This window comes from Aotus nancymaae, unplaced genomic scaffold (genome assembly GCF_030222135.1).
Source record: "Aotus nancymaae isolate 86718 unplaced genomic scaffold, 86718_ANA_hifiasm-v0.15.2.pri h1tg000062l, whole genome shotgun sequence".
Classification (NCBI taxonomy): Eukaryota; Metazoa; Chordata; class Mammalia; order Primates; family Aotidae; genus Aotus; species Aotus nancymaae.
Window position 1 is genome coordinate 44,792,200 of NW_026988476.1, and position 18,053 is coordinate 44,810,252.

Consider the following 18,053-nt stretch of genomic DNA (forward strand, 5'->3'; position numbering starts at 1 on the left):
TTCCCAGCCTTAAAAAGCTGGAAAAGGAAATGAATTTTTCCCTAAAGCCTCAAAAGGAAACAGCCCTGCAAGCGCCTTGATTTTTATCCCAGTGATACCTGTGTTAGACTTCTGATCTGCAGAACTTAAGACAAATGTGTTATTTTAAGCCACTACCTTCATGGTAATGTGTTACAGCAGCAATAGGAAAAATAATACAGTATCTGGTAAAAATACAAGACTGTCATGTTAATCTTAAACACCACCAATGGCTTAAAAAGGGAAACTGAGAAGATTAAAGCCTGAAACATACACATTGCGTTAGCCTGTGATCTTATGTCCTGAGCATAAGTCAACTTAACACAGAATTCTATGGTTACATTCTTCTAATAATCAATGAAAATCACAATTAGACAACTGGTTGTATATGGTGATCTCCAGAACCCGCTACTCTGTGCTCACAAACTGTAAAAAATATTTTCACTATGAAACCAATAGAAATTTATCAGAGACCCATGTGGCAAATGGTCAGGAACAAAGTCTGCAAAATACATGTTTAGTCTTAGATAATGACTGTTTCAATATAACTGGAACTTTTCTTTACATTCAGAATGTACACTCAATGAAACAGAAATGTACATAAGTGAACTGCTATAGCCACTGCTGAAGTGGAACCACATCTGTGTATTCTTGCATTCAAAAATAAATGATACTTTCAATTCCATCTTTTTGTAACACAATCTGAATTGTTTTCAAAGATGGCTTCAAAAGGACTTGAACAATGATCCCGGGTTGTCAACTATGAGCACATTTCTGACAGCAGTCCTTTACAAAGCCAAGACACACTGAAGCAAATATCTGTCACTGTTCCCAATGTTGGCATTGCTCGTTTGAAGCACAGACCAAAGTGTAGCATTTTACACTAAAAATCTAATTTCTTTGGTGTGACAAAACTGATTTTTAAAAGTCACTTAATGGAAAAAAGCTGAATAGCTGTGTTTTTACTTTTAGGCTAATCAAAATATAAAACCCCAGATTTTATTAACATTTTTTTCCCTTCACCCAATGTTCCACTAAAGTTTGAAAACTGAGCTCCTTAGATGCAATGAGACATTTCCATTTAACAACTCTAAATTCCAATCTAACAACTTAAAGAGCACATCTGTCAAAGCATAGCCCACTTAAAGAGTGACATGATTTGTTTGCCTGTTATATCCTTAGAGATGAAAAGCATCCCTGTTATTGAGGGACTGCTTCAAGCTGTCTGAGCTAACCAGGTAATGCTTAAAGCAGGAAGAGAACTGTATAGGCTAATTCAGAGGTACCATAACACTCCCAACAGAAAAGCTTGCTGATATTTCTGTTGATATTTCACATTCATGGTGCTTAGGAAAGTATCACATCATTTGGCAAAAACATCATATGGCTGAATCAGCAGATTAAAGGGAAAGTCCCCATGCATGCTATTTGTATACAGACTGGGTTCTAAACAGACATGTTTGGTTTAACATAAAAACAAAAAACAACAGTTTAATGTACAACTAAATTTGCCTATATGCAGAGGTAACCTTAAATATCTTTGGTTTTTTCTTTTTAATTTGCTGAGAAAAAGTAGTTGAATAAAAACACTGATAAATACCAATATAATTGTATTGCTTTTAATTATGTAAACTTAGCCCTTTGATATCTTTTGCTACTAAAGTTAGATTCTCTATTAGCCTCTAAATAAATTTATTTCAAATCTGCTCATCTTACTTACTTACAGGTTAACCTATATATTTAATGGTCTTTGGTATGAAAATACTGATGAGCAGTATCTTGTAATATTTGGCATAAAAATGACATGCATGTATCAGTACTCACAGCAAATAAATCTTTGGAAAAGAAAATAGTTACCATTTGCATATCAGTCCCTTTAAAGTAAAATACCATGAAGTAATACCACTATGAAAGATGAGTGAAAACCTTCACACTTTAATTACAATTTCATACTTAAGACTTCAAAGAAGCTTGCTTTGGTCAAGTAAAAAGAAGTCTTTGCTGTATCACTAAATATCTTAGTCAATGAGATCAAAGTATTTACTTTCGTTGAAAAAAATTTTTTCTCTCCAACAAGTAGTTTCAACAATATAAAAATACTTTAATACTGTAAAATTGAAGATTTACTCGCTGAAGAAAAAATTATACCTGAAATTCTTTGGAACAATCTGCTGGTAAAGATAAGTATTATAACTTACTTTAAATGCTCTTGTAACAATAAGGTAGTTAACATTACTATCTATTTTACTACAACAATCAATATAAACCCTATTGTTTTGGGTTAGTAACTACTTGTGTAAGCTTCACATCTATAAATGTTTCTAGTTAATTCAATTTGGAGGGAATTATAATCAAAATTTTACTTTCTACTGAAAATTCTTTGGTAACAGGATTATTATGAAAAAGTCCGTGTAAGAACAAAATGAAAAGGTAAAAAATGTACTGGTAAATAATTATCAAATAGTTATAGCCTAAAGTTCTAATATAACTACGAGCCTATTCATCAAAAACCAAACAAACAAAATACTTTCCTCAAGGACTTTAGCTCATCTTTTTAGCCATTTAGAACTATTTAAATTCATGTAGTCCTAGACACATCTTCCATAACCATGACAGAAGATGTTTCAGCTTTAGATTTTGTTTGCCTTTTAATGAAAGCTTAAAAATAAAATGATCTCATTGTACTTCTTAATTTTAGATACTTATAAAAGTTGGCCCTACATACTGCTACTTACAAACCAAAAAGCGCCATACCCTGTCATTGTGCCCATGCTTCCATGAGGCAGCTCAAAAGTAACAAAATGTTCCCTGAGTACAGGAAAAAAAATAACACTAGAATAATTTTAAAGGAGGTAGTATAAAACAGGAGCTATAAAGGCAGGAGCAGCATTTTCCTTGCTGCAGACTGTTCACCTAAAGCTCTGCTTTTTTGTTTTGCGATGAATTCCGTACTTAGATAACTCACTGGGGGACTTTGAATTTAGTCCAGAAGTGGCTGCTGGCATTGAACTTTAGTATTGATCACATCCAGTTTGGCACACAATTACAGATTTTAAAATGTTATATCTACAGTCACTGGACTAGCAGGTGATGCTGGGACTGTTATCCGCTAATTTTCTTTTGATTTTAGAACATCAGTTAACATGACCCTGCCCTCTCTATGAACAAAGCATTTCAAGTGTAAACCCATTAAGATTCCTCTTAAAATGAGACTCAAAAGTCACTTCTAGAAAATTTGAAAAAATACTTTTAAAAGGATATGGGACCCCTTCCCTATCCGTGTTCAGTTATTTATCCTCTCCCACTGCTGGGCACCTAGATAACGGTCTCACGACTGAGAAAAGGCCTATGCTATGTAGCTGAGTAAACAATTTCCTGATTTCAAACCAGCAAGAGGATTAACTCACTCCTGGAGTTAGCATTCCTCATTCACAGCATTGACACTGAAGGAAGATTAAGTAGATAACAAATTCTCTTAGGAATTCAAGAAAACACAAGTAAGGTGGTAAAGCTCTGAATATTTATCCCTAAACAAAACCTGCACTTAAAAAAAAAGCCTTGGTAAGATACTATACATCAAAGTAGTTATTGATAAAATCCAAGAACTTCTTAAGGCAACTTTTTGTACTCTTGTACTAAACAATTTCATGAATATTAAAAAGGTATAAGGCAAAGAATTTCATAATATATACGGAAAGGCACTGTTACCATAATAACTTCAAGGTCATTTCACGGTCTACTGTTGCATTCATCTTCATTCATAATAGTTTATGAAATTTCCTCACTCCTTTAAGCCAAACTGGGATTTAAAAAAAGAAAAGGAAAAAAACACCTTAACCCATTTTCTTTAAAAATCCATTTTCTGCATGGAGTTTTGCAACTAATACTGGCAAAGTGGAGGATGCTTTGCAAACTAGACAGTGCAGCCTTTGGCCAACTGTCAGGCAAAGAGGAAGACAGAAAAGGCACGGTTCCAGGCAGGTTGAGGTTTGGAATATAGGAGATAAAGCATTCAGACTCCAATGCCCAAAACATAAGGCCTTTTAAGCAAAAAGATCCCTATCTGCTACTGAACAGTTCTGTTCTTAAAAGAGATACACCTTCTTGTTTTGGTCATTCATTAAAATAAATAGTCCCACTTTTCCTCTTCTCAGTGTTTTAACAGTCCTCACAGCCAGAGGTATGAACTTATCCAAACCATGCAGATGTCACAGTTTTTTTTTAAATCAGAGCTTCAGATAAACATTCTTATTCATCTACCTATACGACTCCTTTGATCACACACATTACACATACAGCAATGAAAACACAATACTACTAGGAAGTATCATTGGTTATGTAGCTGAGATAAACTATAACAAAAAATGAGGTAACAAAGTTGTCTTCAGAGTTTGCCGGGGGGCAAACTGAGGTAGATAGTCAGCAAAGGGGCTTTCAAAAGTCTTCCCTTTGCTCCAGTGATATATTTTATAATCCAGTCAAACATCTTGACTGTTCTTTCACATTGCTGACAATGAAACATTCAAATTACACAAGTTTAAAAATAAAAAAACACATTCAAAAAAGCTGAAATACCCCATAAAGATATCAAGATTTTCACAAAAGGCTTTGGCTCCCTGTTCATTGTCCTTCGAACAGACTTACTGGTGAGAATACCTGAGTGTGGCCATCTAGATTGGAAAACTGTTTTTATCAAAGCAGAGCATGGCAGATGGCGACTGCAGAACTGAAGAGGAAGTCTGCTCAGTAACGGATGACACAGCAGGGTCTCTGCACTTCCTCATGGTGGAATCTCCACCTGAATCACTGCCAGTGAAAGAATCAAAGGTTGGGTGGAGTGGTACTTATAACTGAGGACAGATGTATCTCATCGTTGGACTCATGAGAGAACCGTCCAGAATCCCCAGTCTCGTGGCTGCCTTCGCTATTTGCTGAATGTTCTGTATCAGGTGCAACACCAAAGGGTCTTGAGAAGTTGGTTGTCTGCCCTGGGGAGCTGGGGGAGTCTTCATCACTGATTAGTACAGTAGTGCCTGGTTGGTAAAAGCAGACGGCTGGAGTAAATCTTCTTTGAGGCTAGGCAAAAAAAGGTAAGATGGCAATGAAATAGCAGGCTGATCAAATCTGTGAGCAAAAGCTCATCAGGTCCCTACAGAGGGTTGGGAGCAAGTCAGAATTACCCATGCAAGCGAAGTGTCAAAAGCTTCTTCAGTGCTTTTGATGCATGCTCCTGCTCCTATCCCTTTCTCCACTGACCCCAATCCCCACTGAAAACCGTAGCTCTGATGACTGTCCCAACTCCCGTTCAGTTATCACTCACCTCAGTCATCCACAGAACCATGCCCAAAATTAATAAAATCACAGCCATAAAGAACACATAAAATTAAAGCATGAATTCACATTTTCCTGTTTTTTAATGATCATTTCATATACCATGTGTTGCCAAAGATTTTTCTAATTTAGACAGGCTACCTGCTGAGCTTGTATCTTCTTTGAGTCTTGGAAGAAAAACCATTTTTTCTTAGAGTTGTTTTTAATTATAGGACCATAGCTATTAATTATCAGGTCAGTTCCTCCCTGGGGAAATAAAAGAGGGGAAAGATAAAATATCTTGGTATCACAGATTTCAGTTTATCACAAGTAGTGCATACTTTAACTTTTACTATTTGCTTTGCATTTCCCTTTTTATTTTTATTGTATTTTACATTCAGGGAGTACACATGCATGTTTGTTACATGAGTATATTGTGTAGTGGTGGGGACTGGGCTTCCAGTGTACCCATTACCCAAATAGTGAACATTAGTACACAAAATGTTTAAGTGTTTAAAAAAATGATCATAGATGTCATTAATTCTTCTTTAAAACAGGCAGTACAACATAGTCAAGGTATTTGTTAGTGGTTAAAATGATATAACAGGTTTATTTTAAGATTATACACCAAGCCGGGCACAGTGGATCACGCTTGTAATCCCAGCACTTAGGGAGGCCGAGGCGGGCGGATCACGAGGTCAAGAGATAGAGACCATCCTGGCCAACATGGTGAAACCCCATCTCTACTAAAAAAAAAATACAAAAATTAGCTGGACGTGGTGGCACATGCCTGTAGTCCCAGCTATTTGGGAGGCTGAGGCAGGAGCATTGCTTGAACCCGGGAGGCAGAGGTTGCAGTGAGCCGAGTTTGTGCCACTGCACTCCAGCCTGGCACCTGGTGACAGAGCAAGACTCTGTCTCGGAAAAAAAAAAAAAAAAAAGATTATACTTAAAATATATATGCCAAAACATATTAAAATATATATGCCAAAACATATTAAGATACGTATGCTCTATCTTCCAAAACTTATTTTCAAATGGTATAGCAAGCAAAAAATATACAGAGAAAGATAGGGAATTACAAGATGTTAACAATTACTAATTTATATATTCAATACATTATTCTCTCAACCTTTCTGTATATTTGAAAATTTTAAAAAGCAGATGGGGATAAAAAAACGATAATGAACCCACATATGTGCAACAAAATGACATTAGGTGGAGTATGAACTCTAGGGCTAACCCAAAGGAATTAAGAGAGAGGTTCTCCAAATGAGTTTCTCTCCTTCACTTCAGGCCTCTACACCTCTCTGCTCCTTTTATTTGTTTTCTTTTTTTCCCTATATCATCCTCCCTCACCACTCTGCTTCTCTCCTCACCTCTCTCAGGTCTACTTCCAGACTAGTAATAATATAATCGCAGTATATGTATTAGCACTTTTAAAGCTCATTTAAAAGTTTTAGGTTCTATGTTTTAGATTAATTTGAAATAAGTTGAATGGCTTAATTTGTATTAGAAAGTAAATGCTAAATTAGGCTGCAAACAAAAGTCAAGAGAAATAGCAAATATCCATTTATTCCTATTTGCCTATAATATGTATTGTATATAATACTGTACTAGATACAAGTAAATTATATCTGTTGAATATAATTGCATAAAATTTAATATCAAAATTTTGTTATACTTCTGTTACTCTAAATTTTAGGAAAGGATAAAGGAAAACTAATTTATAACAGGGTTTGGCAAACTTTTCCTGTAAAGAGCCAGATCATAACGATTTTAGGCTTTGCAGGCCACATACGGCCTGTGTCACATCATCATGACCTTGGGTTTTATTTTTGGTAAACAACCTTTAAAAATGTAAAACACAGCCAGGTGCTGCAGCGCCTGTAATCTCAGAACTTTGGGAGGCTGAGGGGCCAGGGTGCGGTTGGGGAGGAACAGATTATCTGAGGTCAGGAGTTCAAGACCAGCCTGACCAACATGGTGTAACCCTGTTTCTACTAAAAATACAAAATTAGCCAGGCATGGTTGCACACACCTGTAATTCCAGCTACTCGGGAGATTGAGGCAGGAGAATTGCTTGAACCCAGGAGACAGAGGTTGCAGTGAGCTGAGACTGCATCACTGCACTCCAGCCTGGGCAACAAGAACCAGACTTGGTCTCAAAAATAAAAATTAAAAAACATTCTTAGCTCAGAACGTAGCTACACAAAAACAGGCCCGAGGCTGGCCTGGGTGGGACTGTTTACTGACAACTGAATTATGGCACATTGGTTACGGGAGCCATTGCAATAATACACAATATCTAAAGTTGTAATGTGACTGAAATGATTTTAAAAGTTGGTGTTTACAGTGCTTACGACGGCACTATTATTATTATTATATATACTGGAGAGGACACGAAGTAACTTCCTCCAATGGTATTTCTCTACTATATCCAACTTTCTTTATCCATAAAATGACGGATCTTGAGGCACCTATTTAGATGCTCCATATTTGAAAAAATGTCATTCATACTTGGGATGTTATGATGAGCAATTAAGTTCAACAATCGACCAAACTAAGTAAAATGGATTAACAAAAAGGTGACCACCCAGTAAATACAGATCAGTCCAAATTATAGTAAATATAGACTAATGACCACTGTATCCTTGGTAAGGCAACCTCACTCCATGTAATCTCACCTAATTGAATTTTGTTACCTCCTCACGTTTTTCTATAACTCTTTCTCACCTTTTATCTATCCTTACCTTTTCCCCCCTAAATATTTTATGTAAGGAATGATCTGGGTAAAATTTCAATGTTTGATTAATAAGAATATTGACATAATACTCTTATTATATAATACGAGTATATAATAAGAGTATTATATAATAAAATATTAATATATTAATATATATAACTTTTAATTATACATCTTACATATAAAACATATAATTAAATTTTTATAATTTTCTGGTAAGTACATTTTACACATAAAGGAAAGAGGAATGGAAGAAAGGCGTATGCACAAATCTTGCTGCTCAGTACCTTTGCATCAATGAAGCTGTTTGGCATGATCATTGGCATTAAAGATTCTTCATTTCCTCCAGCTCCTTCCAGGTTCTTTCCTACATTTCCACTAGCTAAGGAGGCACTGGTACGAGGTAACTGTTGAGCTCCATTCTGTGCCGTCTTGGAAGCAGATGATTTCCTAAAATATTGGCAAGAAGAGGAAGTCTTCTAATTTCATAGAAGATACAGGCAGATGAACCACCTGGCCTATCAACAAAACTTTGCAAACAATGAAGTTCTTTTAATACCCATTTCTCAAATATTTTTAGAAATGAATGTTAACATACTGCTGCAAACTTTTACTATTTAAAAAGGTATCTTTATTTCTTTTTGTCTCAATGTCTACTTAATATAAAACTACTCTCTACAAACAACTGTTATTGCTTATTCATAACTTGTGCAGAAATTATAATTTTTAACTTATATTCTCCCCTTAAGGTCTGAAGATTATTACACTAGCATAACAATTCACTTTCCAATTAATGACGGTAAATTACAATTGGACTTCAAGATTTAGGCATTACTAAACAATGTGCATAAATATTGTATTTAAAAATTCTTAAAGTGAGAAACTTTGACAATAAAACCAAGGCAGTTCTATAAACACAAAGATGTTAGAACTATTTAATTAAAATAAAGTTTTTGAACAGTATGTTTCTATGGTGAAATAGGAAACATATAGAGTAAACTGAAAAATCTATGCTAACGGAGGGTGTCTATGATGGGGATTACCTAAAACAACTTGTATTTGATGTTGATTTTTTTTAATTAAAAAAAATAGCCTTAAGAAAATAAACGAAAACAAAACCCAAAATAAAAAGGTTAAAAATAGACAAGATTACTGAATGCAAGTTACTAATGAAAATTTAGCCAAAGTGAATCCACAGATGAGACTGCCTGACAGGGTTTATAGATACTCAATCCTTGGTTATTACATTTGTCTTAACCATTGTCTAGAGAATCCCACCATACGTCCTGTGGTGTTCTCAGTGACTTAGGCACTTCAGGTACTGTTACTAAAGTATTAAATATTTCAGATAGTAAGAAAAAGAATTTCTTTCCTAAACATGATGAATTGTACCTTTTTTTTTTTAATAGACAGGGTTTCTCCCTCTGCAGCCCAGGCTGGAGTGCAGTATTATGATCATAGCTCACTGTTACCTCTAACTCCTGGGCTCAAATCATCTTCCTACCTGAGCCTCCTAAGTAGCTAGGACTACAGGCATATGCCCACCATGATCAGCTTATTTTAACATTTATTGTAGCGACAAGATCTCACTATGTTGCTTAGGCAGGTCTCAAACTGCTGTCCACCCAAAGCTGTGGGATTACCAAGGTCTGATTACCACCATGCCCGCACAAGTGTGCCATTATTATTATTTTTTTAACCAAAGGATATTCTTTCTGTTTCTCAAAATACTTAGAAAATGAGGACACTAGGCCAGGCACAGTGGCTCATGCCTGTAATTCCAGCACTTTGGGAGGCCAAGGTAGGCAGATCATTTGAGGTCAGGAGTTCAAGACCAGCCTGGCCAACATGGTGAAACTCCACCTCTACTACAAATACAAAAATTAGCCGGGCATGTTGGCAGGCACCTATAATCCCAGCTACTTGGGAGGCTGCAGCAGGAGAGTCGTTTGAACCTGGGAGGTGAGGGTTGTAGCAAGTCGATATTGCACTACTGCACTCTAGGCTGGGCGTCAGAGTGAGATTCTGTCTCAAAAACAAAACAAAATCAATCAAACAAACAAAAGACACATGAGGACACTAGGTCCTCATTTAAGAATATTTTATTGGCATAGTAACATTTTCAAATAGCAAGAAAATAATCTTCCAAAATGAGCAAATTTCTATAGCTATAAGAACTCAGGGAACAATACTGCACATTTATTTTAAAGTAGGAAATCCCAGTTACCCTAAAAGACACTTGATTTCCATTTGTTTCCTGTGGCTACTATAATTTAAATGTTTTTTACCTCAACATCTCTAGCAATGGAAACACACCTGGCTTTACTTCGGTATATTAAGATGAGAACACAGATGAGAATGCAGGTCAAGGCTATGCCAACACCTACAGCAATGCCAGTCATTGATTTTTGGTCCAGATGGTAATATCCTGAATAAACTAGAGGGGAAACATTTACTCAGAATCAATCAGAAAAATAAATTATTCAATTTATTATAATTCTCAGATACTTGCTTTTCCAAAATTTTTCTTCAGCTCATTGGAAAAGTTTTGACATTATCAATATCAAAGCAGAAAAGACACACAGTAATCTTTAATCAGTGGTTTCAGAGACAGATTTATCTTCCAATATTAAAGAATTTAAATATGAGTTTTAGATATCATATTATAGCAGTCATGAACACCAATTCATAATTTATAAAACTAACAGGCACAAAGATGTTCTTTAATAGACCCAATAACAGATTTTATGTCATGCTGCCTTAAAAGCAGATCTGTATGTTGAAGATTAGTTTTCCATTTACATACACTAAAGCAGGGCTCTCATAATTGCCTGTGAGTCACGAGGGATAATGCGAAAATGCAGACTCTTGATTCACTAAGTCTGGCATGGGGCATGTGATTCTGTGTGTCTATGAAGCTCTCAGGCGATGTCATGCTGCTGGGTTCTAGACTACTCTGAGTGGCAAGGTATTTGAGAAGTCAGTATGAGCCTTGCTTTCCATTTCCCCTGATAATATGGTAGCTACCATGGCTCTTTCTTGTTCTTAAATCTGACTGCCCCGTCCTGTTCTTTTCCTCTCTCATTCTCTTTCTAACACAGACACATCCCTGGCACTGAATAACCATTCTCTGTGGACCTAAGAGCCCTTAATCCTGCCCTGAGTTCAGCTGGCATTTCCTCCATTTAGAGCGGCCCCTCTTCTCCACAAGCCTACTCCCCGAGAGAGGAGGCAAAGGCAGTGTCCACTCCTGTGATACAGGGGGCACTGGCTTTCTTGAGAACACATGGACAGCTGTAATGACCACAGTAAGGATGGCTCTCTAAAGATATTTTTTCCATTTGCTTTTCTGAAGAGAAAAAAAAAAAACCAACTTTTTCTCCAGAAAGGTTGTTTTTCTGTGGTGAAAAATGTTAATGAAAACCATGCTCCCTTCTTAACTTGAACACCACTGCTGTTTATTTCTGTGAAACCTCCCAGGAAGCCCACTCCCATTAGCTCACGGCTGATGTGGCTCCTCTGTCTTTGTGGATGCAAAGCTGGAAGAAGAATTAACTGGAAACACAGTGGTTTTAAAACTGCAGTTAATTCTGTGGTAATTTTGCCTCTTTCGAGGACTACGGGGAAAAGCCATGCAGCTCCAAAACATCAGAACCTCATCAACAACAACTTAAGGAACTGAAAGTCACTTTAGGGATATGACAATTGTAGAAGTGGAAATAAAGTGTAAGGGAGAATATCTTTTTTTTTTTTTTTTTTTAAGAAAAATCACAGTGATTATGGCAGTATACAGACCTTTGGCATCTGCAGCATCTAAACGCTTGGGCCTCTGATTTGATTCGGAGGCTTCCTTTGGAAGTACTGCCAGCTCCACAGAATTTGAAAAGGGTCCTTCTCCCACCTCATTGGATGCAGATATCTTGACAATGTACACATTTCCTGCTACCAAGTTTTCTAGCAAAGCCATGGTTATTGCTCCTATAAATACATCAATTACAAATTAAGTAAGCGTTTATCTTTCATTCTTTCACTCATATTACACACTGTCCTTGATTTTTAAAAATATTTTTCTGATTATAAAGATGCCACATATTTATTGTAGATTATTTAGAAAATAAAGAGAAATATAAATAAAATTACAGTCTTCCACTGTTAACATTTCAGTATATTTTCTGTGTGTACATATGTGAATATTTGTGAATACATAATACATATTTACTGCATACATTTTTATATATTAGAGTTTTTACTGAATATTGTAGCATGTACATATTCCCAATATAATCCTTCTCTGTAATTCTATTTTAGGAGTTCTTAAAACTAGTACACATCTTTGTTTGGGTAAACACACACACACACACACACATATTTATCTATTTGTGTGTGTGTAATGTTTTACTCTTTACACAGATATGAATACAAATAGAATTTAGGATATTTTACCATGGAACATTTCAAACATGCACACAGAGATAATGGTATAATGAACCCAGATTCAATAATTATATTCTTATTTTTTAGAGACAGGGTCTTGCTACATGGCCCAGGCTGGACTGGAACTCCTGGGCTCTCCAGTAGTTGGGACCATGGGCAGACTCTACTGTGCCGAGCTTTCAATGATTATAATTGGATTTTTAAAAATCTAGTGTGAGAATCATTTTTTTAATTGGAGGTGCTTAAACCACTTATGGTAACAGCTGTGATACGTAAACTTGTTCTTCCTTCCTAAATTAGAACAACATGATTATTTTTGAAAGCATGAATATCTTTTTACTGGTTTTTTTTTTTTTTCTGCAGATGGAGTCTCGCTCTGTCCCCCAGGCTGGAGTGCAGTGGCACAATCTGGGCTCGCTGTAACCTCTACCTCCTGGGTTGAAGCAATTCTCCTGCCTCAGCCTCCTGAGTAGCTGAGATTACAGGCACCTGCCATCATACCGGCCTAATTTTTTTTGTATTTTTAAAAGACACGGCGTTTCACCATGTTGGCCAGGCTGATTTCAAACTCCTGACCTCAAGTGATCCACCTGCCTTGGCCTCCCAAAGTTCTAGGATTACTGGTGTGAGTCACTGCACCTGGCCTGGCCTAATTTTTTATCACAGATTTAACATAAATGGAAGAAAATGCACAATTATGTAAGAACCTCAGAGTACTGAAGACATGTCTCTGATTAAACTGTCAAAATCACCACCAGCAATCTATGTAAGATCTAATTCTCTTCCTAAGTATCATTTGAATTTATATATGATATTTGTTATCTAAAGGTATTTTCTCTGTTGTATGACTGCTAAGAAAGATTCCTATTTGGACAATGCCTTTTCTTGAGGTGTCTTGTTCTGCCACTGCACCAAAGTATTTCTCTTTACAAAAACACTCCTACCCTAGGAATTGAGTCTAGTGCTAAAGGTGTAATTGAAATTCAACCAGAAACTTGTTTCAGCACTATGTTTGGGGGTGGATATGCACAGGGAAATCTAGCTTTCCTTCGCTGATTTCATCTCATTTCTTCCTGACTCAGCGCAACCTTACAATAGCTTCAAACAGCTTACAATAGTTTGTGACAGTTGCCTCCTGGCCAGAGTTGGCTATCCCAGTGCACTTGCTAGAGTATATTTCATTACGCAAGCAAAACATGGGGTGATCTAAGAGCTGAGGTCATGAGACAGAGGCCACCTCTACAGGTCACACGGTGTGAGGCAGCCAAACCTCCAGCAGTGATGCCAGGAGCCAGAACACAACTTGTTTTCATGTTCTCTGGTTTCAGCTTGGCCTGAAGAGAGTGTGAGCTACTTGAGTACACAACTGTTAAATAAACAAAGTGACCCCTATTTAGAATCAGGAAGAATCTTTCTACTGTTACTATGTTTTTAGGCAGATGAATTAAAAAACAAAGATGTATTATGAATGTTACACTTAGCTAAAAGGAAGAACATTTCCATGTATTCACAGAGATATAAATGATTTGAGTTTCCGTTTTATGGCAAAATGCATTTAATTTTAAAAAGTACTTGGCAAAAACTAATCACTACCAGAAACTAAATCTTTTCACTTAATTTAAGTTTTATACGCAAACCAGCAGTATGTGTGTGCATGCACTCCCTTTTTCCCCCCAAAAGTATCTTCATTTAGATAAAAGGGAAATTCTAACATTCTGGTTCCCCTATGAGGACACTCAAAGCATTTCACAAATGCTAAAGTTATCTGTCTATATTCTCTCAACAGACTTCTCAATCTTAATTAGTGTGATTATTTCCATCTCCTGCCTTTTATATGTGCCTGAATCTTTAGTCAGACTAGGAATCTTATAAGCAAGATAGTGTAACAGCTAATTCACATCAAAGCTGGTCAAATCTTGTCCTGTAACCAAGTGAGGAATTTCTGACTTGGGGCATGTTCCTGAACTGTACTTTCCTCATGGAGACATAGTTCCCACTTCATATAATTATCATAAGGTTTAAATAAACTATCATTGGCAAGTATCTGATACAAGTGTAAATATTCAATAAAAGCAAGCTTTCCTCCTTTACCTCTGACTCCTCTTCTTCCTCTTTTGGAGAACAGAAAACTTTTTTTTCATATTTGGACCACAATGTCGATTTAAATTATAAAAGCAAAAGGTAAGATTTTGGGGTTGGAGCACTGCCCCAGAATACAGTCTCAGATCTTTCTCTCCTCTGTCCACATGGTTATGTAATTTTTTTCCGGATCCACAGCCTTAAATATCACCTATACATTGATGACTAGGTATATCTCTAGTCCAAAACTCTCCCATAAACTTAATTTTCCCACTGCTTAATCGGCCTCTCTGCATAGACATCTAAGACACATCTAAAATTTCACACTTTCAACACCAAACCCTTGATTTCTCCCACTTATTTCGCTTCTGTTTTTTCTTATGCCCCACATCAATATACAAGCATATCTGACTGGCTTTTCTTTCAAATTATGTTCCAACAGCTTATTACCATCACCATTACCATGCCTGTCCAAGCCCTCATCAACTCTCACATGGACACCTGCCTATGAAATGGTCTCCTAGCTTCCACTCTTATCTCCTTACAATCCATTTCACAGGTGGCTGCCAGAGCAATCCTTTCAAAATGTAAACCTGATCAAAGGTCTTCAATACCTTCCTCTCTTAGAATAAAATCTATGGCTCATGAAGTCTGGTCTACATGTGCACTTGGTTACCTCCCTAATTCACTTCTTACTGCCTGCTCTTCCTCTCACTCCAGCCTCTCTGGCCTTCTTGCTGTTTTTCTAACATGCCAATGTACACTTCTGCCTCAGGGCCTTTACACCTCCCCGAAATATCCACAGGGTTATATTTGGATGTCATTTCCTCCACAGAACTCTTTTACTGCCTCTACCGCTTTGTTTTTTTCCCCTACTGTAACTGTCTTTTTTTTTTTTTTTTTTTGAGATGGAGTTTTACTCTTGTTGCCTAGGCTGGAGTGCAATGGCATGATATCGGCTTACTGCAACCTCCACCTCCCAAGTTCAAATGACTCTCCTTCCTCAGCCTCCCGAGTAGCTGGGACTACAGGCATGTGCCACCACGCCTGGTGTAACTGTTTTTATAGCATTTATGACACTAGTTAAAATCGTAAATACTTGTTGGTTTGTTACCTGTGATATAAGTTCCAGTGGTGGTAGGGATTTTGTTTTGTTCACTGCAGTACTGCCAGTTCCTAGAATAGAGCCTGGCACATAGTCATCACTCAATAATAATTAGTTTAATACATGAAAATGTTCCTACTATTGGTGGTCCAATTCATTTGGCAAATGTTGGGTTAAATGGATTCCTTTATCACAGGATTTCTAATTTCCAGTGTCAATCTTTAATAAGAGGAAAAGTATATGGTATTCCTTAAACTTATCAAATCATAAAAAAACTTTTTTGAAAGAGAGGTATCTTTATGACAACAGGAAACTATTCATAAAGGACAGAATTCATGAATTGCCGAGATAGAACATAATTTTCTCCAGTGCCTTTTAGATTTAAAAAGAATCGTGTACTTTGTGCTGATTTACTGCATACGAGGAAGGTAAAGGCTTTTCTTGTAATCTCCTTTTTTTTTTTAGACTGAGTGTAGTGGCGCAATCTCGGCTCACTGCAACCTCTGCCTCCTGGATTCAAGTGATTCTCCTGCCTCAGTCTCCTGAGTAGCTGGGACTACAGGCTCATGCCTAAGCCCTATAATTTTTGATCCATTTTAAATTACACACAAGTTAATTTCATGTCATATTTCTGCTCAACCACTGTACTACCACGTACCATTTTAGCCACAAATATTATATGCTCACCAGAAACATTTTTAAATGTTTTGATTCATGAAAAATATCATTTCGTTTGTATTAAAATTTGTGAATTAAATATATATGTGTGTATATATATATAGTATGTATAGATTAATAGGTATATGGAAAAAAACTGACATCTTTTCCTTCATCTTTTTCTATACCATAACTTTTCCAAAAGTTGCCATAATTATACATAAAAGACATTTTAATTTTTCTTTAAATGCCATGCTATAGTCCTTGCTTTTTGTTTAAATGTGAGTCAAACTCTTATGTTTTTCTCTCTCTGAAAAGTAAACTAAATTACTTTTTACTGACTTGTTTTCTATGAATCATTGGCCTTAGCTATGAAAAAAGTTCTCTACATTTAACAAATGACAAAAGCTTTTCACAAATAATGTTTCTTAGAACCACAGCAACTAACAGATTATATTTTCCTGTGCACTATTATATAGCTAGAAAGGCTTATATAAATGTAAAAATCTGGACTGTAATTCATTTCACTACTGAGACATCAATGAGGCAAAATGCTATTTTCTGAGCCCTGTTCCAAAATTACAAATGGATACATTTAAAAGAAGCCAGAATAAAATATATACTGCTTCCTTTTCTTTTTTTTTTTGAGATGGCATTTCACTCCTGTTGCCCAGGCTGGAGTGCAATGGCGTGATCTTGGCTCACTGCAACCTCTGCCTCCCGAGTTCAAGCGATTCTCCTGCCTCAGCCTCCCTAGTAGCTGGGATTACAGGTGCATGCCACCATATCCAGCTACTTTTTTGTATTTTTAGTAGAGATGAGGTTTCACTACATTGGCCAGGCTGGTCTTGAACTCCTGACCTCAGGCAATCCACCTGACTCAGACTCCTAAAGTGCTGGGATTACAGATGTAAGTCACTGGGCCCAGCTCTATACTGTTTCTTTTTAGGAAGGTACAAATGAAGAACTCAAAGAAATATGTGTTCTTGCTATCAAAATTCTTTAGTAATACTTATAACACCTCATTAAATCGAATTAGTTATTTGGTTAAGGGCTGTGTCAATAAATCATTACGGAATTGAATAACTGAAACCAAATTATATATTTTAAGCATACTGTGAAGCCAGGCGTGGTGGCTCATGCCTGTAATCCTAGCACTTTGGGAGGACAAGGCGGGTGGATTGTCTAAGCTCAGGAGTTTGAAACCAGCCTGGGCAACATAGTGAAACCCCGTCTCTACTAAAATACAAAAAATTAGCTGGGCATGGTGGCGTGCACCTGTAGTCCCAGCTACTTGGGATGCTGAGGCAGGAGAATTGCTTGAACCTGGGAGATGGAGGTTGCAGTGCGCCAAGATCGTGCTAGTGTACTCCAGCCTGGGCGACAGAGTGAGACTCCATCTCCAAAAAAAAATACTGTGGTAGACTGTAACACTAAGGGCCTCTAGTAAATTATACTCCCATCGATTCATGCACCCTTGTTGCCCTCCTGACACTGGCTCCAGACTTGGCCATGTAGCTTATTCTGCCCGATTAGACATTACTGAATGTGATGCAAGCAGAGGCTTGTGAAAGTTATGTATGTGAGGCTTCCTCTTTTTTCTTTCTGACTTTGAAGCCCTCCCTTGCTGTTTGTGCGTGTGTGTGTGTGTGGTTTTTTTTTTTTTTTTTGAGATGGAGTCTCGCTCTGTCGCCCAGGCTGGAA

The 18,053-nt window shown here is 36.8% G+C and overlaps 1 protein-coding gene across 1 annotated transcript in view; it reads right to left on the bottom strand.

Annotated features, from left to right (window-relative positions):
- Positions 1-589: 589 nt before the first annotated feature.
- The window catches only part of PRTG (protogenin), a 124,844-nt gene continuing 107,380 nt past the window's right edge, over positions 590-18,053 (bottom strand). Inside the window, exons 16-20 of the mRNA XM_064365723.1 lie at positions 11,870-12,052; positions 10,391-10,511; positions 8,362-8,524; positions 5,491-5,595; positions 590-5,094 (exon numbers count right to left, since the gene is read on the bottom strand). Coding sequence (XP_064221793.1) covers positions 4,840-5,094; positions 5,491-5,595; positions 8,362-8,524; positions 10,391-10,511; positions 11,870-12,052 — 827 coding nt within the window. The 3' untranslated portion in view covers positions 590-4,839. The remainder of the gene's footprint in view (positions 5,095-5,490; positions 5,596-8,361; positions 8,525-10,390; positions 10,512-11,869; positions 12,053-18,053) is intronic.